A 27004-nucleotide genomic window follows, 5' to 3' on the forward strand; every position below is an offset into this window, starting at 1 on the left:
GGGGCGGCTCGGAGGAAACTTCCCCGCTCCCGCGCTCCAGGCAGAGCCGGGCGCTGATTGGGCGCAGGGCGAAGTGGGGGGCAGGGCACCACCCCGGGCAGAGCCCCAGGCAGCCCTCCCGCACCAGGCCCTCTCACAGGAGGGGTCTCATCGTCCGTGAGCTCCCTCCCCAGACTCTCTGGTCAGCCTGGAGGGCACAGCCCCACTGGCACCCACACGGCACCCCTCTCTGGCCTGTGCTCAGCCCCTCCAAAGAGAAAATCAGACTCAAGGGGTCATGAGCTGGTCATCCAAAAAGATGGAGCCCCCAACCCCAGCAAAAAACACCCCCTCCCCCCCAAACCAGCAGCCAGTTTTGAAAACACAGGTAGTGAATGCTGCTGCTGCTGGATCTCAGTCATATGCTCTCTAATCAGCGTGAAGCTGCCTTGTTTAAGAGCACTTCAATAACTCAGCCCTTCATACTGACATTGGTAAATCTTTATGGCAGGAATAGTTTCCACTCTGTGTCTCAAAAGTGCCTTGTACAATAGATCCCCCCTCCCCAAGGAACTGCTGTAACCAAAACAATAAACCTTAAGAGTTGGCTGACTGTCCCTGCTGCTAGTATATTGTGAAAAGGCAAGTAAGGGCTATTGGAAAAATGGAAGAAAACCCAAGGCAACAGGGCTCCTTTAGCACATAAAATGAGAGAGACATTTAAGCAGGTTAAAACCACTAACAGCTATTAGGAGACTTTTACTATTTAGATTCTGTGACTGTTCAGGTTCTGATCTGCCTCCAAGCCAGAGAGCCATGAACTTGCCAGGGAATCAAGTTATAATTGATGGCTCCAGTGAAGCCATACCAGATACACAGGAACCAATTCACTGAGGCTACCTTATAGGCATGCAACAGGGTAAAGCCCATCACCTACACTGAGTGAATGATGAGAGGGTTCGGAGCTTAATGGGCAATTCACAGCATGGAAGCAATTCAGCAAACTTCGTTCCCCATGCCCTCCATGGCAAAGTGTCTGGATTGTTTGTGAAAGTCTCCTCCTTTCCTCAAACCAATTAGTGATTTTTTTCCAATGAATGTAGATAACTTGAACAAGCATGTGAACAATTTTCACAATTCACACAGCACTGAAAGGATTCACTCAAGTCATGTGGTATTATTTCTACTGACAGACTAAATGGTACACATACTGCTAAGACAAGTCTGCAAACTGTAAATCTGACAATAAGATACAGCCTGATGTTCACTTTTGCCCAGCATGTGTGACTCAAAATTCCCAATTGAATTTGGAAAACGGACCCAAATCCTGGACTGTGCAATGGCATCATTGTAACTAGTCAGCTAGCATGGCCCAAAAGCCATGGTCAGCTAGCACGGCCCAAAAGCCACAAGTAAATCACCCCACTAGATGATGGCATAACACTGGTATAGAAGCAGTCAATTCTCTCTGTGCCTTAGATCCCCAGAAGTCCCCAGATGCTGCACTGGTTGCTCAGGCAGTCAGCAGTTGGTAAACTTTTAAGATAACCCTTAATCTGTTGTAATACAGGGTACAGAACCTAACTAATGCAAAGCCAGACTGGGGTTGGGGAAGGCAATGGTGAACTGAAACCACTGTTGCATGCACATCCACCCTTACTTCTTTGCCACAGCCAAAGGTCTGGTCAACTGCTTTCCATGATGCACTCAGCTCTAGGCAAATCTACATCCAAATGTTTCCTTTTCTTGTGTCTGCAAGACTGAGAATTTCTGTCCATACACACAAGTTTCTCTCAGCCCCTACAAGAAAATAGACACAACACCTGGTCTGCAGAGGGTTTAGAGCAGAGGTGGGCAAAATATGGCCTGTCAGTCAGATCCAGCCCACCAAGGGATTTTATCTGGCCCATGGTGAGTCCCTTGGCCTCGCCCAGTCCAAGGATGGGGTCAAACCCCACACACCCACTCAGCGGTGGGTGCATGGTGGACAAGCCCAGGTCAGATAGGATCAGTTGCTCTCCCTCCCCCATCCACCGCACTAGGTCAGCACCTTCCACCCCCACCGTGCCAGTCCAGGTCAGCACCCCACCCCACCCCTGCACAAAACAGCTTACCAAAACTCCCTAAGAAGTCCTCCAGCCCAAATAATTGCCCATCCCTGGCTTAGAGGTTTTAAACAAGGAAGGGGAAAGGAAGATAAATATTTGGGCTTACCAGGCTCATTCCACCCTTGGGTCACTGTCAACGTCAGAGCTGCCACAGTGACAGGCTTGGCCCACTGCCCTGCAAGCCAGACTCAGAAGTGGTTCCCAGCTATTGCCAATACTTTGCTAAGTCTGGGGGGCAGTATTGATGGCTGCTGAATCCAGTCCAATGGATTCACTTCAGACAAGATGCTTCCCTAAGCAAGTCAATTACAATTTTCTCCCTCCCCTCCTGCGCCACATTAGGAATGATGTTGCTGTTCCTATTTCAACCATTTAAGCTCATGTTAATTAACCTTGCAGTCTGGCAAATTGCCCAAGACTGAGCCCCAGACCAGCCAAGCTCCCATCTCATCATATCTGAGCTCCCTGACTTGAGTTGCTTGGAGGTCCAAGTGTTTTCTCATTTGCATCAGGTTTGTTCATAGATGAGCTTTGCACTCTCACTGGGACAATGCTGGGCTCTCATTATTAATCAAATCAGGCACCTTCTGACTGAATGGATAGCAGTGGGGAAAAGGGCTTCAGCATTCTCCACCTGTCCTGCTGTTTCACACACACAGTATGGTTCCAGACACCTCCAGGACAAAGATAACCTGCTTTCTCCAATGGAAGTAGAGGGAATGCTTCCTTGGACCTCTTCATCCTCCCTCCTGCCCCCAGCATTGGAGAGAATGGGGTATGGGACTAGCTCCCCCCACCTTCCCAGTGGGCACCAGGGACATGGCCTCACTTCCCTCCACAGGGTACCAGATAGAATATTATTTTGTTCTGGTATGGAATACAAGGGGGGAGAGAGGGAGACGGAGGAAGGAAAGTAGAGAGAGAGACAGAGAGAGATGCTTCTCACAAGAAGTGCTGAAGATTCTGGAGCAAAATTGTCCCAGCCACCAACAAGGTGCAGAATCCATTTCCCAAGAGGATCATTACCATTCTGTGTAATGGCTTCCAACCTAGCACACAGCTCTGCTGGTATACTGCTGGCCAATGGGAAACGTGACTAGCACACAGATGTTTAAACATCACAAAGGGCCTACACATTCAGAGCTGGTGAAATGTTTTGTGAGTAAAAGAGAGCAGGAGGAAGGTAGGCTGGCAAGGCAGTGGAGTGGAGCCCTCTGCATGTGGAAGGATTTGGGGAGGAGAAACTGATAAGCTCCAGAACCAGGCTGGGGATCAGGGAATCAATATATCTGCCTATTCATGGCCTGACCTTGGCTATAGACAGACATAATAATTGTACTGATACCAAAGGGTATTGAAAGAAGAACCACCTGTGTGATGCTGTAGCGATACAGGTGTAGCAAAACTGCTCCAATTTTAACCCTACCTCATTCTGGGTTGAAGTCAATGTGACTTAGGTAAGATATACTGCTACAGCAACATGCATATGTAACAGCTATCCTGTTAGCCAAAGCACAATCCTGAGCAGCAGCTCCCCCTACAAAGTTTGCCCCCATTCTTTGAAAGGTAATATTTTAGCATAGGCCCTTATTTAATTTTTTTTTAAAGTGATGTTGTACTACTTGTAGACCTGACCATACACCCCTGAAGCCAGTGGAAGTTTTGTAACTGACTTCACTGGGAGCAGAATCAAACCCGCACAGAAGCACAGATGTCAGTAGTGACATGCCATCATTTGGAATGTTAATATAAAATTACCAGGATATGGGGACCTGCAAGCTTTGACATTTTCCTAATCTCTTTAGATTTCAAAAACATGCAAGACCAGCCCACTGAACACCACTGGGCCATTTCAAAGTCCTGATCTACAGACACCATAAGGATGTTTCCCCAATCGCATGAGGCAACAGGTCTTCAGCATCTCTCCCCAGAATAGGTTTACATGCATGCTAGAAGTCTTTCTGCTGCCAGAGTGCCATCTACTGGCTGTTTTTATTACATCTTTGCAACTGAAGAGCAGCCAACAGGCCAGCCTACCTCTTCACAAAGTGACATTACTGTGTCATCCGACAGGCATCTCACATTGCCAGGACATGACAGTGACAACAACAACTTCTCAGAAAAGGTAAAAGGAGTGCAAATTTAAATCCTGTTCTCCTTCTGGAAGCTCCCTGTTATCAAATGCCATTCCCGCATAATTATCTAAAACAGTGGTAGCCAGCCTGCGACAAGTGCCACAAGTGGCACAGGCAGCTTCTGTATAGCATGCAGCAAACTGGGAAGGGGACAGGCAGCACAAAGGTAGAACAGGCAGGGAACAGAAAGCAGAGCATCAGATCACACAGGGAGCCCAAGACAGGGAGCAAAAGCAAAGTATCAGCTTGGTCAGAGAGCATAGGGCCAGAAGCAGTTTGGAGGTGCAGTGAACTTTGCAGCAAACTGACTTTGATCTAAAACCAGTTGAAGTCATTCCCACTGACTTCAAAGTATCTTGGATCAGGCTTGTTGTAATAGGGTGGATGGCTCTCTGTGAAAGCACTGGGGCTGGGTGAAGGGGTACTTGGACTTGTTTCCTTGCTCTGCCAGTCTGACTGTTTAAAAATGAAAGAGAACTTTCTGCAGAGCAGCTCAGAGCTATAGAGTGAAATCTCCCAAGGACACTACAAACCTTGGCACCTTCTGCTCAAAATGCAAGCCACATTTCTGTTCCCTCACCTTCTCTACCACAGGCTTATAGCAGCATTTATGTGGGCATATGTGTGTGTGAATGTATATCTAACTGTTCTCTGCACAGCTCTACCACTGAGAAGAGGATGATGGGACAAACGTGACAGTTTTTAGTCATGTTAATGAAGGTGCTCAGATCCTGGTGAGAAGCGTGGTATAAAAAACTATAAAAATAGAATAGACTATGGTTGTAGACAGACACACATAATTACTTTGTTTTAACAAGCAGGACTTACAGTTTGTGAGTCCACAAAATCAGCTGATCTGTGTAGTCTTCCCACTCTTAACCCATAGTAAGTAAAGTAACCATAAATGAAACAAGGTGTAGCTTCACTTACCACAAAACAGGAACAGGCACATGCAAGTTACACCCAGTTCAGTTACACAATAGCTCCCTCTCCTTTTTAAAGAAGTTTAACTTTTCACCTCTCCTTGCCTTATGCAACCTTCACATCTTTACTAATCTCCATCTCTCAGTTCCCCACCTGAACTATGGATATAGCTATACTCCCTTTTGCCAACTCTTTTTCTATTTTGTCAAGACTAAGCTCTCAAGGGTTCGGGCTGTCCCTTGCAATGTTTTTGTGTCTGCCAAGCATGACAGTATGCTGTTCTCAACCCAGGCACTATTGTGCTACTGCTAATCATCATGGTCAGAATTCTCATACATATTTATCATCATTGTCCCATTTCAGAATGATCAAAACAAAGGAAAGAAACTATCAGACTGCAAAACAAAAACACAAAGGGCTCATGATGTTTTAAATATAATCCTCTTTTCAACTTTGATTTGTTTCAAAAGTTTGAAAAAAAGTGTACCTCACCACTGCCATCCTTGTATTCTGCAGGGGCAGTACAGCTAAGTAAACCTAAGATGAAGACTGATAAATAAAAAAGTCACTCATAGTTAGGAGGATAGGGAAGACTCTGCTTTCCTGGCTTATGATGTTCTGGAATCTTTGATTAGTTATACCCTTGCATTAAAAGCTGACTTCTAGCATCCCACTGCCTTTTATAAAATACTGTCTGTTACAGAAAAAGAATGCTTAGTATCAAATTAGAGTTGTGTATAGTACCACAGCTGGATTGTAAAAAGGGCTGTAAAATATTTATAATGAAGAACAAAATGTGTAGGCATAAATATAGATATAGGCTACAGCTAGAGCTGTAGCTTCTGCGCATAAATTTATTACCTGCAGGGTCAGAAAAGAAGGATTTCCTTCATGGGGCCAATGCTAGGTCGCCTCCTCCAAAACTTTAGATTGGGGTTAGCAACTCCCAGCACATGTGCTGAGCACGGCTCATGAGGCCATTTTGCTCAGCACACCACCACCAGGCTAGGCTCTAGGCAGCTACTGCCAGCCACGAAGCCCAAGCTGCTCCCAGCAGGCAGCTGGGCAGTTGCAAGCCCTGCTGCAAGCAGACCAGGTTCCGCGGTTGGCAGCAGCTACAGAGCCTGGGCTGGCTGCAGCTAGGAGGCTGCAAACGTCTGCTCCAGGATCCAGCATTAGCTCCATACTGGCAGGTGCACTCATGCCTCGGAGCAGACGGTGGGGGAGGGGCCTGAGGCAGCGTAACCCCAGCCTCTCCCTCCCTGCTGGCACAGAGCTGATGACTGGGCTCCGGAACCCAGCACAGCTGTTTGTAGCCAGCCTGGGCTCTAGGCAGCTGCAGCAGGCTCCACAGTCCCGGCATCAGCTCCATGCTGGCAGCAAGTGCACGAACACATCACAGCGGACAGCAGGAGGGCTGTGCTGCCTCAGGCCCTATCCCCACCATCCACTCCGAGGCACACGTGCACCTGCTGGTATGGAACTGATGCTGGAGCCCAGAGGAGGTGTTTGCAGCCTCCCGGCTTTGGCCGGCTCAGGCTCTGGGAGCTGCTGCCAACCACAGAGCTCAAGCTGCTTGCAGCAGGGCTTGCAGCTGAGCCTGCCTGACTCCCACCTGCTCTGAGCCCAGGAGCACTGCACCTTTTGCAGGCTTAGCTGTGTGGGGTGGGCCGATGGGCAGGCTCCGGGCCAGGGCCTCAGCCAGCTGCACTGCAGCCCAGGGGCTAGCTCCCCGGGGAAGCACAGGGGCTCTGGCGGGACCAGGGCATTGTTGGGTTGGACTTTGTCCAGTGGCCCAAGAGCCCAGCTCCATGCTCCTGCTCATCTGGTTTTGTGTGTTTGTTTGTCTGCCTCTGATTCCGTGCGTCTGTGTGCGCACACATCTGCCTGGTTCCGGATGTGTGTGTGCATGTGTCTGTTCTGGGTGTGTTCTGGTTCTCTGTGTTTCTGCATGTGGTTCTCTGTGTGCGTGTGTGTGTCTGGTTCTCTCTCTCCTCTTTCTCTTATTTGTCTCTCTTTTCTCTCTCTCTCATTGCAACATGTTCAACAAAAAAGGAATACACAACAACATAGGCAACATTTATGATTATTAAATATACTAATATGCAGTGCATTCTGCCATGTACACCCCCCCCACCACCACCTTTCATTTTGTTTTTCTGGCATGCCGGCACTCCAGGACCTTCCAAGGTAGACATTGTGGGGTTTTTCGGCACTCTGGCCAAAAAACATTGCCTACCCCTGCTTTAGATAGTCATCAGGGGCAGAATGCCAGACTGCCTGGATTCTAGATGTTATTAGGAATAGACAATCCTATGATCCTACCTGCTTGCTTTCTGCCACATTGTCTAGAACCTTTCAGGACATTTGGCTCCCCCTGCTCCTACAGTAATTCCCACCTTGTGGCTCAAGCTGGGTGCCAAGCAGAATTCCCACTTTGCAGGGAATTACATTTTCAACTGAATAGGACTAAAAAAACTCACATTTCCCTAAGATCTTGCACCCTAAAAGCTCTCCAGTCCTGCAGCTGCTCAGTGAAAATGAAGTTCTTATCTATTTCACTGAACATCTGAAGGCAACACCCAGGATCCAGGGCTCCCAGGAAGCTTTATCATGTACACTGTCCTGAACGGAATAATCCTGGAAGCCTGTCCCAACACTTCTGAGTCTCAGCTTTATAGCAGGAAGGAAGCCTGAAAGTTTGGAAGCCCTGCCCCACAAGGGGTTTTCAGGCTCCCAGACCCATGGCAGAGATCCTGGAGGCTCCAGCATGCCTGGCTGCCCCAGAGCCTTGGATTCTGGAGTTCAGAGGGGTCCCCTTTGCTGGGGACTGCTTAACAAACCTGCCTCCATGCAGCAGGCCCTGAAGCAAGCTGCACTTCCATCAGTGAGCTGTGCTTCCAAAGTTCCCAGCTCCCATGCTGACCCACTAGACATGTTGTTCCAAGACCAGGGACCCTAAGCCTCCAGCATTCCTGGCTTGGGGGCTAATAACCCAGGTGGACTCATCCTGGGCCAGGAAGCCTAAGCCTCCATCATCCCCAGCTCCAGGACAGACACACACCTGGCAAATCTGCCACAGACCCTGGAATTGCAGGGTCTGTGGCTCTGGAGCTGTCTTGCTTGGTGAGTTTGTTCCAGAGTTATAGACCATGGAAATACTTAGCAAGTCTCCAGCCCTGGGGCAGTCCAACAGGAATGCAGGCAGATTCTGTGAGGAACCTGCCTCTGGTTAAAGTTCTTTGAACTAGGAATGTTTTGCATTAAATATTCAGCCAGAGGCATAACTAGGAATTTTAGCACTCCGGGCAGAGGGGTAGGAGTCTGACGTTGCCAAAGGCTTACTTCCTCACATAAAGGTGCTGCTATGGTGGCACAGGCTTCCCAGGAGCTGCCATTCTGGAATCCCCTCTCAATCAGCCCCTAGAGCTGATGCCCTGCTCTCCCACCCCTGATTGTGCTATTACATTTGGGGCTCAGAAAATCTAAATGCATCAGAAAATTTCCACCCAGTGATGTGGTGGCTCCACTTACCTATGCTTCCTTGGGCCTATGGTTTGCATACACAGAATAACTGCTCCTGGTTCAGCCTCCTCTAAGACCTGCACTGGCTGCTTTAGAACAAAATTATCAGTCACGGAAAAAAAAATTAAATAATGCAACAAGAGGAAGTGGCGTCACTCTGACCAGTAGTGTAACAATGGGTGGCTGAGTGGGGCATGAACCCCAGACACTAAGTTGGGGGGAGGTAGCAGTGGAATGGAACTGAGCCTCCTGTTCCTCCCCCACAACACCCTGCACCTTCTACACTCCTGCCCTGAGGAGGGTAGAGAAGCAGTGATGATAAACAGTGCAGGAGCAATGGCTGGAGATTCGCTGCTATGAAGAAAGGTGTCACCCTCTTTTGGGGCACTGAAAACCAGAGGTTTTTTGTTTGCTTGATACAAATATTGGTGGCAAAAACAAATAAAAAAACTACCTTCCACAGCAGTGAACCCCTGGCCTTGCCTCCACTGCACAGTGCTACCACTTCTCTGCCGGAGCCAGAAAAGGTGCGGGGGGTGGGGGGGCAGTACTGCCCAGTTACACCTCTGACCCTGGCTGCCTGAATACTATAATAGCTTTAAACTTAAGTTGCAGAGTTAAAGAAAATCTGAAAAAAATACATTGCAGAAGGGCTTTGGGCACAATTCTCTGCTACTGCCCATGGGATGCTTCAGTGGAATTTGGCTCCAAATACCAGCAAATACCCTTTGTTTTCTCCACAACCACAAAGGTTTCTCTCAAACTGTGCCCAAATTTCACCCTAACCAGAGATCCACTATAGCCCTGAGGTTTCAGAAGCTGAGGTGTTAACTCAAGGGGGTCTGGGGATTACCTCATCCTAGTGTCCAGACAAAGATAGGTATTTCCTTTCTGCTGTATGCTCATTAACACAGTCTTTTTCAAGTAACAGTTTTGTCTGACTCATGTTACTGCCTACAGCCCGCTCACGCTCATGAGCTGCCTACATGGTTATTAGACTTCCCTTTGTCAGTGCTAATGACTCCCAAACACCATCCTCTTGGATAAATGCCTGGATATGTCACCTAGGCAGACCTGAGCTGCTGACTTCTCACGGCCAATCACATAACTTATTTAAAAAGAAATTATACAGAGGAAACAGATCACAGAGGCCTGTAAAATTAATACAAAGCTATAAATTATGCATCCAAATTTAACTAACTGCCACAACCTCCTTCAGCCGTTTACCCGACACAACCATGCCAGGCACCAAGGTCGATGTCAAAACAGAGGGAAGGAGAAGAATTTAAAGCCACATTAAGTTAAATATATAATTTTCTATATAACAGCACAAAGCTACCACCATCAATGCACACTGCTGCTGTTCATTACAAAGACCCTAGGAATCAAACTTCTGATTTAAAAAAAAAAAATCAATGTTACTGTCACTCCTGAGGGGAAAAAATAAAACAACCTTGTAATTGCTTTCTTCTGTGATGAACAAGCATCACACCTCGCAATTTGGAAGTGGGGCTTCCTGCTGTTCTTTGGTACTAACTTTATCCCTGCTCCTCACTAGAAGCCCTTGCAGCCAAGGGGGGTGAATTTCAAAGGCACAGATGGCCATGAGATAGTGCGTATTGCCTTTCAATGAGTGCCTGGTGCATTTGAAATCTTCCCCAAGAAGCCTGCCTTTCCACTACTTTGTGACCTGTGCTGGCATTTTCACCTGGACAACATGGCCTTAAATTTCCATCATTCTGATCTAATAGGGTTTTATACCCAGTTTGTGATTAATATCAGGGCCAAGGCCCTGATCTTCTGTGCCCTGTTTCAAAGTACATGCACGTACAAACAACATTTGCATATACTTCATCCTGATGATGTGTTGCTGAGACACAGGTCTGAAGAGAAAGGTCCTACAAAGCTGAGACAGCATGACATTCAAATCCCCTCCTGCCTATCTGTATCTACCCTTAGAATCCTCAAATCCAGATAAAAAATGACACAAACCAAATAGATTAGGTTGAGAAATGCATAGAGTGTGAGACACTTTAGAGTTCCTTCCCTCCGGGATCTGAAAAGGCACTGAGAGCACTGAAGGAAGATTCTCAATGCCCCAAAGATGCAGATAAGCCATATAATGTTTGTATAGAGAGCACAGAGAAACTAAGTAACTTGCCCAAGGCTGTGCTGCAAGCCTGTGGCAGAGCTGGGAACAGAACCAATGGGTGAATCTCTCTCTTCCTTCTCCTCCCCCCCTCTGCCACACACACACTTCTCAGTGGCTGATGTCTTATGACATTTGCCTTTCCGAATAAAAGGAGAGATATGATAAGGGTGTCCTCACAAGTCAGATTAAATGTCAAAACAGAGATCAACCACTATATAATCTACCTCTTTTCTCTCTCTTTATTGTTCTTCAGTAAAGCCATGAGTGTTTAGAAGGCACAGAGATCACAGGGTCCACATACTGGTAAACCTGTGATAACCTGTCAGTTAAGAGAACGAAGCACATTTAGGCCTCATTAGACTGCCCTGGCACTGGGCAGGGGCTTTAAAGTAGGCATGAATGACATTTTTCAAAACCTGTTAAGGCCTCTTAAAGCAGTGTAAAGGGACCCTGGGATAAATGAGAATCAGATCCATAACTGTGTACCCTTCTCCAGCCAAGTTTTTATAAGCTTGCATATCACCCATGGTATTTGAGCATCTCCCACTCAGTCCATAAGCTACAAACAAAAGAGCTTTCTTAAATACATTGTGTCATAAAATAAATTATAGCTGAGAGATGCAGCTTTCCAGGAGTTCAAGCTGTGTAAGTGACTTTAATGTGCTGAACATCCACAGTGCACTTCCTCTGCAGGAAGAGCACAGAACAGCATTTGCAGCACTGGAACAATTAGGATTGTGATATGCAAGACTTGGGGGTCATCATTGACCACAAGATGAACATGAGCCTGCAATGCGATGCGGCGGCTAGTAAAGCAACCAAAACGCTGGCTTGCATCCATAGATGCTTCTCAAGCAAATCCCGGGACATCATTCTCCCCCTGTACTCGGCCTTAGTGAGGCCGCAGCTGGAGTACTGCGTCCAGTTTTGGGCTCCACAATTCAAAAAGGATGTGGAGAAGCTTGAGAGAGTCCAGAGAAGAGCCACGCGCACGATCAGAGGTCAGGGAAGCAGACCCTACGATGACAGGCTGAGAGCCCTGGGGCTCTTTAGCCTGAAAAAGCGCAGGCTCAGGGGTGATCTGATGGCCACCTACAAGTTTATCAGGGGTGACCACCAGTATCTGGGGGAATGTTTGTTCACCAGAGCGCCCCAAGGGATGACGAGGTCGAATGGTCACAAACTACTTCAAGATCGTTTCAGGCTGGACATAAGGAAGAATTTCTTTACAGTCCGAGCCCCCAAGGTCTGGAACAGCCTGCCACCGGAGGTGGTTCAAGCGCCTTCATTGAACACCTTCAAGATGAAACTGGATGCTTATCTTGCTGGGATCCTATGACCCCAGCTGACTTCCTGCCCTTTGGGCGGGGGGCTGGATTCGATGATCTTCCGAGGTCCCTTCCAGCCCTGATGTCTATGAAATCTATGAAAGCAGCAAGATCAGCAGCATAATGCCACAAGTGTCGCAACTGCAAGATACAGCAAAGGCATTTTCCCTTCTCCGGCCACCTGGAACCATGCTCACCAGCCTCTCCAAGGCTTTCAGTCCTGTTTGCTCTGGGTTTTCTTTAAAAATAGAATGATACTTGGAAGAAACCCACAGGGAGGGCCAGCACAGTCTGCATGGGACCTAATAGGAACTTGTTTCATGTTGCACTCTCATCCTTCAAGAATATAAAATGGGGATGATGGGGAGAGAATGACAAATTAAAGTATGACACACATCTCAAGGCTGGGCTAAGTGCTTATAGCCTTGTTGTTCACAGTTGACTGCCTAGTAGCTATATAATATTAGCTAACAAGAACTTTGTATGGTGGCAGATAAGGTCATGACAGGGCATAGTGCGTCTATTCAAAATATTAAAGGCATGAAAAAGAAGAAATTAAGGGGAAATGTATGCACTCCTGTACACCTTCATCTTGCTCAAACATTACCAATAACGTATTTCAGTGCCCCAGAAGACTTTCCCTTCTGTCTCCAGCAGATTCTAAAAGCAACGCTTCCCCCAGCTCCCTCCAAAACTCCAGCACTCTCCCACTCCCAACTGAATGGCATGCAATAATAAGGCATGGGGCTACTTATTCAAAGGTGACAAGAAAAAGTATCAAATAGCTGTTCATTAAGTAACGCTATCCATTCTCCATACGGTGGGAGGCAGGGATCAGGTGGAAAAATTAGTAGGTGATCATGGAATTAAAACATTGTATCACAATGCATGCCACAAGAAGGCTAAATTAAAAGCACTCAGGCACCATTAATTTTGGCATTTCCCAACTTCTGAGTGCTTAGCTTTGTCACTATTGTTCTTTAGAGGCTGTTACCACCACATAATTTCCTCATTAAAAAAGGAAAAACCCCTGAAAACACCCCAGAAATTCCACCCTGAACATCACCTGGACACAAACATGGTTCATCAGCAAGGCTGGGACCTTAAAATCCTGAGGAGAGTGTGAAAACCCCATCACACCTTCTACTCTTTAGGGTTTTTCAGCCTAATCCAATACACTCACTCTCAAAGCACCTTCCAGCTGGCTCCTAGTCATAGTCCACCTCCCTTCCCCTCATTCCCAATCCCAGGCTCTGACCCTAGCTTCCTACCACAGTTTCTCTTTCCCCCCTCCAGTCTTAGTCTCATTGGGCTCTTTGTCCTTCTTGAATGAAAATCTACAGCACCTTCTGTCTTCCCTGAAATGTGGGTCAAGGAGTAATTCTGCTCACACTGGTAGACCTTCAAGCATGCCCAGACAAATTCCTTTCCCTCTCTTCCATTTGCCTCCTTTGCTTGGGAATCAGGGGGAATGCCAGCAGGGTCACTGAGAGCATGGAAACCTTCCTAGCCTTGGTTCTGGCATGTGGGCCCACCCAAGCCAAGCAGTCATTTCATAGTGCTTTGAGTTGTGCCAAGCTTAGTTGCTCTCTGAGGTCAACAGAAGAAGCTGTGAAAGGTTCAAGCAGTTAAAAACCTAGGTCTCTTCTGAGTATGTGTAAGCTGCAGTTATTCAAAGGCTAATTGATTGACCAAATTTGAGTGCATTTTCTCAAGGTATTTACCGGCAGACCTGACCAGAAATGTTCCAACAAAGGAAGATTCATCAGAAAACACTAATTTGTTAAACCCAAAATAATTCATTCTAAATATCTGGGGTTCAAAGAGTCTTTGCTGGATCAAAGACAGGGCTTCCACAAAACCCTACTGCATTCTTGGTGAACTACCTCAAGGACAGAGATCTAGCGTCAAGCCAGCCTGACCCAAAGACCCTGGAGTTATAGAATCCTTAGCCTTGGGCCAATCTACTTGGCAGGCCCCTGATACATGTTACAGTTGTGGTGCAATTAATGTGTTAATCACAGCATAAATAGTAACAGTGATACACATTCAGCTGTTTTATGGCACCATAAAATGGCAAACCAGCCACAAAGTTTCTACAAAAAATATGGAACATTTATCTTTTTTTTCATAGACATTAGGGCTGGAAGGGACCTCGGAAGATCATCAAGTCCAGCCCTCTGCCCAAAGGGCAGGAAGTCAGCAGGGGTCATAGGATCCCAGCAAGATAGGCATCCAAATGTCTCTTAAAGGCGTTCAAAGTAGGTGCTTGAACCACTTCCAGCGGCAGTCTATTCTAAACCTTGGGGGCTCGGACAGTAAAGAAGTTCTTCCTTATATCCAGCCTGAAACGGTCACAGAGGAGTTTGTGACCATTCGATCTTGTCATACCTTGGGACACTCTGATAAACAATCATTCTCCCAGATCCTGGTGAACACCCCTGATAAACTTATAGTTGGCCACCAGATCACCCCTGAGCATGCGCTTTTCCAGGCTGAAGAGTCCCATAGCTCTCAGCCTCTCATTGTAAGATCTGTTTTCCTGTCCTCTGATCATGCTCTCCTTTGCACTCTCTTAAGCTTCTCCACATCCTTTTAGAATTGTGAAACCCAAAACTGGACGCAGTAGTCCAGCTGCGGCCTCACCAAGGCCAAGTACAATGGGAGAATTATGTCCTGGGATTTGCTTAAGAAGCACCTATGGATGCAAGCCAGCGTTTTGTTTGCTTTACTAGCTGCAACATCACATTGAAGGCTCATGTTCATCTTGTGGTCAACCATGACCCCCAAGTCCCTTTCATCCGAAGTGCTAGCCAGTGTAGCACTGCGGAGCTTATAGGCATGCTGTGGGTTTTTCCTCCCAAGGTGGAGAACCTTGAATTTTTCGGTGTTAAATGCCATCAGGTTCTCATCTGCCCATTTCTTGAGCCTGTCCAGGTCAGCCTGGATCACCCTCCTGTCCTCAGGTGTGGATGCTTTACCCCAAAGTTTGGTATCATCAGCGAACTTGGCCAGTCCACTTCTGACGCCAATGTCCACATCATTAATGAAGATGTTGAACAATATAGGCCCAAGGACAGAGCCTTGAGGGACCCCACTGGTCACAGGGCACCACGACGATTGACTTCCATCAACCACCACTCTCTGCGTCTAACCATGTAGCCAATTCCCCAGCCAGCAGATAGTGGAGAAGCCGATGCCACAGTTGGCCAGTTTTGCTAAGAGGTGATCATGGGATACCAGATCGAACGCTTTTTTAAAGTCAAGATATATGATATCAATCTCTTCCCCCTTGTCCAGGTGATAGGTCACCTAGTCGTAAAAGGAAATAAGATAGGTCAAGCATGACCTATACGTGACAAACCCATGCTGGCTATCCCTCAGGGTTTTGCCATCGGCCAGTCTGTTGAGAATGGCCTCTTTGATAATCTTTTCTAGGATCTTCCCTGGGATAGAGGTCAGGCTAATGGGCCTGTAGTTTGCTGGATCCACTTTCCTCCCCTTCTTGAAGATCTTGTGGCTCCTTTGTACAGTGCCATAAATCAAACCTGTAGTACTCCCATGCTGATGCCCCCAATCAGCTGATTGCCAGCTTCAGCATGGATACAGGGGTCAGCTTTGGGACCAAGACAGCCCTGGTCCTGATGCCAAAAATCAACTGATAGGAGTGTGGGTTGTAAGGTTTCCTGGTTGGCAACCCCTGAGCCCATCAGCCTTTACTGTCTTGCTCTACAGCCCCTGTGGGGGGCTAAACACACTTTTTAGACATCCTGGGGCACTGGGGCCCCAGGATGGAGGAAAGGCTCCCTAATCCCAGGGTTCTGGGTCTCTGGGGACATCTAAAATCCATGCATGCAGCTGGGCTGTCTCAGGGTTGGACTGACAATCAGCTGATTTGCAGACCCAATTGTCCCAGGTGGGTTTAAGACCCAGAGCTGTCAGAGTGGGTCTGACAATCAACTGATTGTTGGACCCAGCCATGATAACTATGGGTTGGTTCAAGAAGGGCTAGGAGCCCTGGGTCTGGGACAGAGCTACCCCCAGTCCAATCTGTAGGATCAGGTTGGGGGTAGCTCAGCAGTGGCATGAATGGGATCAGAAGAATTGTATGCCCTATCCCAGATGTGCATGGCAGGAGGTGTACTGTTTGGGATGTGGCATAAAACTGTTCCAATCCCAATTGTGTTATTGTTTGACTGTCTGCCAGGGGTCCCAGGAATTCAGAGTCCCTGGCTCTGGGACAGCCAACCATGCTACAACTTCCAGGCTCTCTGCAATGCAGTCAGGAGGCCCTAGGAGACGCCACTGAGACAGCCTCAGCTCCTGGCTCCATAGCTAGGATCCTGGAAACATAAGAACTACAGCTAGAGATATGTCAGTGTTTCCAAAAAGGACATGCTTGAAATTTCTGGTTTGCAGAAGAGTTCCCGCTTCCCCATGAACTGGAACCCTTGCTTTTGGTCCAACTCTACTTACAACTAAGGAATTTAAGAGCAGCCATATATATAAGTACATCGTTTTAAGCAAACTGGTTCAAAATGATGCCTATAGGGCTTTGAAACTTCATAGGTGGACTGAGCATAAATTGAGGCATTCAAGTAGCCCAGCTGAACTGCTTATTTGACAATGGGGGCATTATCAATTAGATTAATGACACTTCTGACTTGTCATCATTCCATTCCAGAAACTGTTAGCATCATTTGCTAGTGTGAGAAGAACCCATCCCAATATGAAACACACTATGGGCCATGATTATCCCATAATGTCTATCAGCCAGAAAGCAGACCATGCATTTTCCCATACTATCCAGAACTGAGGGAACTTTCTATTAGGGCTGTGCGAAATTTCGCTGGCTGTTTGTTTCGACACTGTTTTGACTTGTTTCAAGTTCGAAACAGCGAAATTGAAATGAAACAAAGGGCTTTGAAATAGCCTCAAAACAAAATGAGGGCAGTTGAAACGTTTCAAAACTTTTGAAACGTTTAGAGGTTCAAAGCTGAATCTGGGCTTGCCTGCAGGGAAACAGAAAGTAAGGAGAGGTTGGGGGAAGAAGGGGGAAGGAGTGCCTTCATATTGACTGTGTATCTGGCCAGTGACTGTAATCCTTCCCTGAGGTCCCTTCCAATCCCAGTGCTCTGGGGGAAGGAGGGAAAAACAGCATAAAAGGCAGCATTGTTTGAACTGGCCTGCTTTCTGTCACCCATGTCACAAGTTTTGCTTGCCAGCAGCCTCAGGTACAGTTTCCCAGAAACCCCTGCGCCTATCTCCTTGAAATTTGCAGGCTTTGTGGCCTCAACACCTGCAATTTTTACCCTGCTGTGCCTTACACACATGCTTGACACAAATTTTGCTTTCAAGATTTTGAGGTGCAGTTTCCAAGGAATCCCTGCACCTATCACCTGGAAACTTGGCAGGCCTCACATCCTCAGAAGGGGCTACCACCCTGCAATTTTCATCTGAATCATGCAAGAAATGACAAAGTTATAGGCAGTTACGTGCTTCCCATTATAGCCTATGGGTGAAACAGCGTTGAAACAGCTTCAACAAAACGAAACAGAACAGTGGTTTTGAAATTAAACCAAACTCAAAACAATATACTGTTCCATCAAAACATCAAAATGGAAGTCGAAACAAAATGGTGCCATTTTGAGCAGCCCTATCTTCCATATTCCAGTTTATTCAATATATTATCTTCTTCCCAAGAGCAAAACATTCCACTAAACTCCCTTTAGCACAAGGCTCTGCATCCACAGACACCTTCCATTCCCCTAGTTCATGCATTCCATACAAAGTGAATGCCTTGGAGAGTCAGGGCTGTACATATGAGCCAACAGAAAGTCCCAAAACTTGCTCTTTTCCAAAGCACACAGGTGTAATTCCACAATCGCCAATTCCATAAGAGGCTTGATTTCCTCTGTCCTCCTGTCAGACCTTCTCTGGTTCTATAGTGAGCCAGGGAATGCCAGAACTTTGCTCCCTTACACCTCCAATTTCTATATCTATTTCATAACAAGACATTCTATGCTTTGCACTTCCTGAAGATTGTAGCACCTCTCAGACTAACGCATTCTGCCTTAGGCTACTATGCTTCACAACACAGTTGAGGAGGCATGAAATAATCACCCATTAATAAACTGCCTGGAGTGCCCTGCTGCTTTATTTAGCTTTCCAAGTCAGTCCCTAATTAGCATTCCCAGTAACATCCCTATTGCTGAAGGCAAATGCATAAGTCTTTCACTTCCTGGATCGTATTTAGAGTCAGGCTTGTTGCTTTCCACTAGGCAAAAATGACCTGTGCACCCCCTAAAGCAAGACACTTGCTGCAAGATAGAACCAAGAACTCTCAGGCTTAGGCTAAGGAGAAAGGGGTCCTTCACTGTCACAGTGATTCCTTGACTTAACTCACACAGCCCTTTTGTCTCCTCTTCCTCCTATCACCAGCCCACCACTTATGTCTCCATCCAGGAGGTGGAAGCACTTTACAGGGATAGAGAGAATCCTATCAGTGGAACATAAATAGACAAATCACATGAGGGAGGCATGCACAGCAGTTCCAATCCTTATCTGAAAAGTCACAAAACCAAATCATCATGAGTGGACCAGTCAGAGTTTAAAAAGATTCCCTTTGAGAAAACTCAAGGCACTTGCAAGCACTTTTTGAAATATGCCCGCTTTGCAAACCCCCTTGGGTGACACCAAAACACCCTAGGAGCAGGAAGGGAATAAAGTCTGGGTTGGTCCCTACAGCTCTTTGATCCCCAGCTGGTAGAAAAGTCTTTGGAGCCATGGTGCCATTCATCAGAACAAATCTTACACTGTAAATAAGATCATGCTCTGGCTGGCTGAGGGACCAGAAAAGTAGAGTTGTGGCTTGAGACAACCCCTGGCCTCCATCCCATCTTGTGCTGGCCACAGTGAAGTTAAACTGGTGGATCTTGTCCTTGTCTTGGGTTCTGTCTGAATACAGATAAACCAGTGCCTTCCACACAAATGTAAAACCCTTGAGTATTAGGATTACAGCTCACTCCTGAAGAAAAGCACAGAACCTGAGAATGTCCTGTTTCTTTCCTTTCACATTCCCGCTTCCAAGGTCCATGGCCAGGAAAAGCTAGGTGCAGTAACCTCAAAAGGCAGACAACACTGCTCTTTACTTTAGCTGGAGGAGAAACATTGGCTAGCTGGATTGCCATGCAAGGTGCTGCTCCTGATGGTGCAGTGCATTGGCTGCCCTCCCAAACAGACTCCATCCTCCCAACTCAAACACACCAAAAGACCCAAAGATAAGCCCTGACCTAACACCAGCTGCAAACCCAAGCAAAGAAAGAGCAACTGTCTCCAGGAAAGCAAAAGCTTATAGCCCCAAGCACTGGCCCTACTTGCCTCCCCAGCAGTAGGGACAGAGGGGGTGAAACTGAGTTAATAATAGAAACCATCCCATATACAGATGAGACTTACAGGGAAGCAAATCTTCATTCCCTGGGAACTTTGTATCTCCCACTCAAAGCTAACAGCTGTGTAGACCTTCACCAACACCCTAACATCCCAATAAACACAGATCCTTTTAACCCTTATCCACCCAGCTCCTGAATCCTGGCCTGAAGCTCAGATGTTAATCCTTCAGGTAAACATCCCACACTGAAGGAGAAGAATACAAGATGAATGAGAATCTGCAGCATCTCCTATCATCCCGGCAGCATGGATTCAGGAATCATCCAGCTCATACCACTGGACCTTCAAATATGCACAGACAAATTCCCCACTCTCAGCAAAAGGCTGGGAACTGAGAGAGTCCTGGAAGAGTGAAGAGAGACCCACACAATGTCGCAGAGAAGGAGGGATTTGCAGAGCCTAGTTAGCCATCAGCATTATGCAAAGAACATCTAGGTTCAAATCCATGGTATGGACAGTGCTATGGGAGAGTTCAGGAATAGTCCACAGGAAACATCTCAGCTTCAGCCACAGAGCAAATAAACTACTCATATTGTCATCTATGACACCCCCTGTGTTTCATGTCTGAGAAGCACAGCCTAGACTAGAAGACAGTGCAGAAAATATAGCACCATTCTCCTTTGCTTTTGTCACACCCACATTTCTTCTACACCCAATAAAGACTTCACACCAGCAGAGGTAATTCACACTATAAAGATATTTTTCCCTGTTTGCAAGCCTCCTTTGGGGCTGTCTGGATTGACAGGCCCCAGGCCTTCCCAGCAAGACAGGGAGGAGCAAGCCAGGGAAACTGGATTTGTTCTTCTGTTCTATGGCTACTGTTTCATAGTTCATAGTTTCATATTTGGTAGGGTCAGAAGGGACCTGAGCAGATCATCAAGTCCGACCCCCTGCCATGGGCAGGAAAGGATGCTGGGGTCAAACAACCCCAGCAAGGTGTCTATCTAGCCTCCTTTTGAAGACCCCCCCAGGGTAGGAGCGAGCACCACTTGCCTTGGAAGTTGGTTCCTGATCCTAGCCGCCCTGACTGTGAAGTAGTGCCTCTTGATGTCTAGCCTGAATCTACTCTCCGTCAACTTATGGCTGTTATTCCTAGTTACTCCCAGTAGTGCTTGGGGGAACAGGGACTCTCCCATTGCCTGCTGGTCTCCCTTGGCCAGTTTATAGATAGCCACCAGATCCCCTCTCAGCCTTCTCTTGTGGAGGCTGAACAGGTTCAGGTCTTATAGAACCTGCTTGTAGGGCCTGCCCTGCTGTCCCCTGATCATGCAGGCGGCCCTTCTCTGGACCCTCTCGATGCTGTCCATATCTCTCCTGAAGTGCGGCACCCAGAACTGGACACAGTACTCCAACTGCAGCCTGACCAATGTCGCACAGAGGGGGAGGATCACCTCCTTGGACCTGCTTGTGATGCATCTATGGATGCATGACAAGGTGCGGTTAGCCTTCCTGACTGCGTCCCCACGTTGGCGGCCCATGTTCATTTTGGAGTCTATAATGACTCCAAGATCCTTTTCTGCCTCTGTGCTGACAAGCAGGGAGTTCCCCAGCCTGCAGGTATGCTGCTGGTTCTTCCTCCCCAGGTGCAGTACCCTGCACTTGTCAGTATTGAATCCCATTTTATTCTCATCCACCCTCCACCACCACTCTCTGGGTGCGGCCCTCCAGCCAGTTTGTGACCCATCTGACTGTGTAGGCATCGACACCACAGTCGCCTAATTTTTTAACGAGAATGGGGTGAGAGACAGTGTCAAAGCCTTCCTGAACTCCAGAAAGACTACGACCACCACGACACCTGCGTCCAAGGGTTTTGTGACCTGGTCGTAGAAGGCCACCAGGTTGGTCTGACAGGACTTGCCTCGAATGAACCCATGTTGGTTGCCCCTAAGCATACACTCCCCTGCTTGCCCCTCGCAGATGTGCACCTGGATGATTTTCTCAAAGAGCTTCCCCAGGACCTAGGTAAGACTAACAGGCCTATAATTTCCTGGGTCCTCCTTACTCCCTTTTTTGAAAATGGGAACCACATTGGCCCTTTTCCACTCCTCTGGCACCTCGCCAGAGCACCACGAGTGCTCGTAAAGCTGTGCCAGGGATCCCACAATGACCTCTGCTAATTCCCTGAGCACTTTGGGGTGGAGATTGTCAGGACCTGCTGATCTGAACACGTCCAGTCCCACCAGAAGTTTCCCAACTAGGTTCTCTCTGACCCTGGGCCTGGCTGTGCCTCCCCTGGGACCATCGGGGATCCCGGTGGGGGGGAATGACCTGGTCCCTGCTCAGAAAAATGGAGGCAAAGAAATTGTTAAATAGGTTAGCTTTGTCATCTGATGAGACCACCAGATTTCCAAGCGTGTCCTGCAGAGGCCCCACGTTACCCGGAACCTTCTTTTAACACCCTATGTATTTAAAAAAGGATTTCTTGTTATCCTTGGTCCAGGTTGCTAGTCCCAGTTCCATCTCCGCCCTGGCCTTCCTAACAGCCCCCCTACAATCCTGAGCAACGGAGGTATAGTCTTCCCTGGTGATGGCCCCTCCCTTTCATCGGATGTATGCCTCCTTCTTAGCTTTGAGACATTCCTGGATGCTTTTGGTGAGCCATGGGGGCTTTTGAGCACTGTTGCCCCGTTTGACCCTTGTTGGGATTGCCACCCTTTGGGCTTGGAGCATCGTCTCCTTCAGGAACAACCACTCTTCTTGGACTCCCAACTCCCCTCCCCTCCAGGACCTCAGTGCCTCCCCGACTAGTCTCCTTAGCTCAATTAAATCTGACCTCCTGAAGTCCAGGGCTGCTGTCTTGCTGCAGGCCTTTGCCACCCTGCGCTGGATGGTGAATTCCAGTAGGCGATGATCGCTGTCGCCCAGGTGATCGAGAACCAGCAGTCCCCTCACCAGGTCATCGCTTGTGGCCAGGACCAGGTCTAACAAGGCATTTTCCCTGGTGGGACTGTGCACCTCCTGGGTTAGATGGAGGTCCTGTAACACAGCTAGGAACCTATGTGAGCGGTCAAACCTGCCTGACTGCTTCCCAGCAAATGTCTGGATAGTTTAGGTCACCCATGATGACCACATCGTTTGACTTAACTGCCTCCATGAGCTGACCTGAGAATTCCCAGTCTAGCTCTTCTCCTTGGTTGGGTGGTCTGTAGTAGACCCCCACTGTTAAGTCCCTTTCCCCCCAACCCTTTGTATTCTGACCCAGAGCATTTCAGTCTGCCCCTCCTCTGACCCAGTGCTACTCGTTGAGGATGTGAATTGTTCTTTGACGTAGAGCACCACATCCCCGCCTTTCCTCCCTGTTCTGTCCCTCCTGTACAGCCTATAGCCCTTGGTGTTCACTGCCCAGTCATGCATTGGATCCCAACTGTCACAGGTGGGAATAGAAATTGGGGAACAGGTCACTGACACTGCTGTGCCATGTCAACTGCCTCACTTGTGCCCTGTCCTCTTCCCCTGACCATGTGGTTTTGTTGACTTGACTGCAGGTCCCAACAGAGGTGAAGGAGGGCTCACAAATTGATTTCCCTGTCCATTTAAGAAGCACCAAAAGTTAACATTTGCAAGTGTATGCCAATCTAGACAGCTCTCTCCTGGAGGAGTCCTATTGGTTCAGCTGTACAGAAGCCTGCTGAAGAAGACACATTTCAGCTTGTCTGAACAGACAAGGCTCCAATACCAGACTCTGAGAAGGGCCTGAAAGAGACTGAGCTAACTGGGTTTCAGTTTACAAGTTGTGCTGGGCAGAGTTAACACTTCAGGACACAGGATGAGTGTGACTGCTGGTTGCTGGCTGATTTAGGGGAGGGACTTGAATCTGATCTGGGATGTTCCACATCCCATGCTGGAATCTCCCCTCCTCACTTAGCCTTGGCTATTCTTGGGTAGGTCTCTCTCTTCCCTCCTCCCTGCCCCCAGGAACATAAAAGCTGCCATTTACTGGGTCAGTCCATAGGTCCATCTTGCCCAGTCTCCTATAGCCATACTGTTTGTTTTTCAGCTTGCTGCCTACATCAACTACCCCACCCCTGGCCCTACTCCACCCAGCCCCTTGCAGAGCCCCAGCCCCCATCCCGGCCCCGCTCCACCAACCAGGACCCTTCCCGCCCTCCCCTGCCTCAGCACATACCAGGCCCAGCCCCCACCATCACAACACCCGAGTGTTGTACAACCCGAGGAGATGTCCCCTGAAGCCCTCCTGACCCCTACAGCCCCCTGCTGAGTGGAGGGGGAGCCCCACACCCTCACCCCATCCTATGGCAGGAGCCCCCTGAGGAGGCTGCCACCCCAGCAAACCCCAACACAGGGGATGGCAATGAGGCAGGGGGGAACCAGCAGGGCCAGGGGGCTCCCCGGCCAGGCTCCCCACAGGGCCCCCCCAGAGGGACTCAGGGCAAAAGCAAGGGCTCACCTGGGGGGTTGGGAGGGCAAAGGGCTGACTGCCAAGCCCAAACCACCAGCACCCGATGGGGCCACATGCACCTCATCAGGGAGCACCACACCTGTTCAGCCTTTCCCCAGCCCTGCCAATGCAGCTTCCCAGCTGAGAAACCACAGCTACACCCAGGCCACTGTGCCCAAGCCTGGGCCTTCCACTGCCCCTTCCACCTCAAGCAGTGGGGGCCCCTTCCCAACTTTCACCTGCAAGCAGGGGGTGAGATGCTAGCTGCCTGAGAAACAGGGCCTACACTTTAAAACCTATGTGCGGGCCTGCAAGACCATGGCAGCTTCCAGATTCCATGGCAAGGGAGTTTTCTTCCTTCCTCAGGTAGCAGTGGGGTCCCAGGAAAATGGGGCATGCAGGCACAAGAGAGGAGGGAGCAGGGCATCCCTGCTGCTGTCCCCATCCACCCCTATGCCTCCCCCCAGTCCCATGCTGCCGCCTCCCCCTGAGACTGATCCACCCACGGACCACCCCATGGCTGAAAGGGTGCTGGTCCCCTTTGGGCAGTGTACTGCTGCCAAAGCCAAGTGAAAGCCCGAGGTGCAGCTCAGGCCCTCCAACATGAAGGGAGTCCCCCTCCAACCCACCAAGAGGCGGCAGATCTGAAGGCTTTGGGGAGGGCAGTGATGTCACCATGGTGCCCTACAGCCCACACAAAACCATCCCAGAAACCATCTCAGACCTGCCCTGTGGTCCCAACACAGACGGATTGAAGCAGGGTCCCCCAATACCCAGAACAAACCCAAGGGGAACCCTGCGCAGACCCCCTGTGTTCTGACCTGCCATGCCCTGAGCTGACCCCACCCTATCCCCATCATGGGGCTGCACCGTTTCCTGTGCCAGTGTCAGGGGAGTAATGGACTGGGTGGTTCAAACACTGCTCCACCAGATCTCCATGCCCACCAGGGTGGAGGAGGGGGAAACAGCCACCGCCCAGCAGTCAGGAGGAGGCTGCTGAAACATGGGGCCAGGAGGAGGATGACTGCGAGCCCAAGGACTCTGTAAAGCCTGCAGACCTCTTGGCTCCAACAGGAGAAGCCTCTCCAGTTTCTGGAGAGCATGTGGCCCTCCAGGAACAAGGTGCAGATCACCCTGGGCCACTGGAGGGATTTCCACCGCAGCTTCAATGTCATGAGGGCACTGGTGGGGGAAGGTCAGGACCTATACCCAGGCATGCAGCTTCTATGATGCCTGGTATGTATTACGGGAGGACAATGGGGTTGCTGCTAGGCCCCATGCCTGGCAATGCCACTTGCAAGGTTTCTGCTAAGTGTGCCGACACCCCCCAGGGGTGAGGTTGCTTACCAACATTTCCCTCAATGTCCACAGCTGCAGGAGAGGTCTCCACAGGTGCCAGGTACTTTCCTTCCTTCGGGAGTGGGGTACTCCGTGCTTGTCCTGCAGGAGACCCACGTGACTCTGGTCATCAAAGCCAGCTGGCGGTTGAAGTGGGGAGATAGGGTGTACTTCAGCCACCTCAGAGACACTGTGTGGGGTAGCCACCCTGTTCTCCCGGAGCCTGCACCCAGAAATCCTCCAGGACACTGAGGTGGTGCTGGCCCTCCTGCTCCATCTCTGGATCCAGGCACAGGGGCTTGTCCTGAACCTGCTAAACATCATGCCCTGGGCACGACTCAGAGATAGCCCAGTTCTAGTGGCAAGCAGCCATCTACCTCAGCACCCTCAATTCTCACAAATGCCTGGTCCTCAGCAGGAACTTTTATGTCACACGAGGAACAGGACTGTATATGCAGGGAGTGGAGCCAGACCACCACCGACATCCTCAGGGGGGTCCTCTCGCACCACTCCCTGGTGAACATCTGATGCACCTGCCACTCCAACGACACCACCATGTTCACCTTTGTCAGAGAAGAAGAGGAGTAGGTACACCATTCTTGGTTGGCTGGAATTTACATCTCAGTGATGACCACTGCCCAAGCACTAGGCCAGCCGCCATCCACAACCACCCCCTTGTCTATGTTCATATCTTGCTGTGGGCCAAGCATCTGTGAACGGCCTACTGGCACTTTAACAACAGCCTGCTGGAGGATGTGAACTTTATGGCAACCTTCCAGGAGTCCTGGCTGGCCTGGTGTGAACAGTGGCTGGTCTTCCCCTTGGCTCAGAGATGGTGGAACATGGAAAAGGTGCTTGTCCAGCTTCTTTGCTACAGCTACACCTGAGGCATGCAGCAGAGGAAGGCAGCCAGGCAGCAGCTCAAGAGAGAAGTGCTGGAGCTGGAGAGGAGCCTGGTGGTCAACCCAGGCAAACCATCCCTCTGCCCAGAGTGTCGGGAGAGGCAGGAGAAGCTCCAAGCTCTAGGTGACCACTGTGTGTGGTACATTCGTCCACTTGTGGATCCAGCTTCTCTGGAAGATGTAGCACAGCTCCCATTTATTCTACCACCCTGGAGTGGCAAATAGGCCTGTATCATACAGGGGCAGAGAGTGGATGCTGAAAGCGAGAGTGAACTGGGTATTATCAGGGTTTTTTTCCATTGTTCCTCTCTCACTTGCAGCCTCCAGCATTTACGGTCTAGGAAGTTCTGATTCAGAGGTGTAACCTTAACTCCCATGCTTAACAGCTACTGATGCGCCCTTCCTCCAAGAATTTTTCAAACCCCTTTGTAAATCTGGCTAAACTGTCAGCCTCCACAACATCTGGTGGCAATGAGTTCCAAGCTTTTATTATAAGTTGGATGAAAAAGAACTTCCTTTTGTTAGTTTTCAACTTACTACCTAATAGTTTCATTTTGTGACTCTTAGTTCTTGGATTGAGGGAGAGTAAATAATACATCCTTATTTACTTTCTCTTCACTGTTTGGCATTTTGTAAGCCCTTATCATGCCCCCCTCAAACATCTGTTTTCCAAACTGAATAAGCTTAGCCTTTTTAATGTCTCCTCAATATGGAAGCCCCTTCCATAGCTCTTGTTTTCCTAGCCCTCCATTTCTTCGTTCTCTA

General features: G+C 48.8%; 1 protein-coding gene across 1 annotated transcript in view; it reads right to left on the reverse strand.

Moving 5' to 3' along the window:
• Positions 1 to 27004, reverse strand: part of CACNA1E (calcium voltage-gated channel subunit alpha1 E) — a 275570-nt gene that overhangs the window by 227276 nt on the left and 21290 nt on the right. The window contains 1 exon segment of the mRNA XM_025206160.1: positions 22681 to 22723. Within this exon segment, the coding sequence (XP_025061945.1) occupies positions 22681 to 22723 (43 nt within the window).

Source organism: Alligator sinensis, unplaced genomic scaffold (genome assembly GCF_000455745.1).
Source record: "Alligator sinensis unplaced genomic scaffold, ASM45574v1 scaffold471_2, whole genome shotgun sequence".
In the NCBI taxonomy this organism is placed as follows: Eukaryota; Metazoa; Chordata; order Crocodylia; family Alligatoridae; genus Alligator; species Alligator sinensis.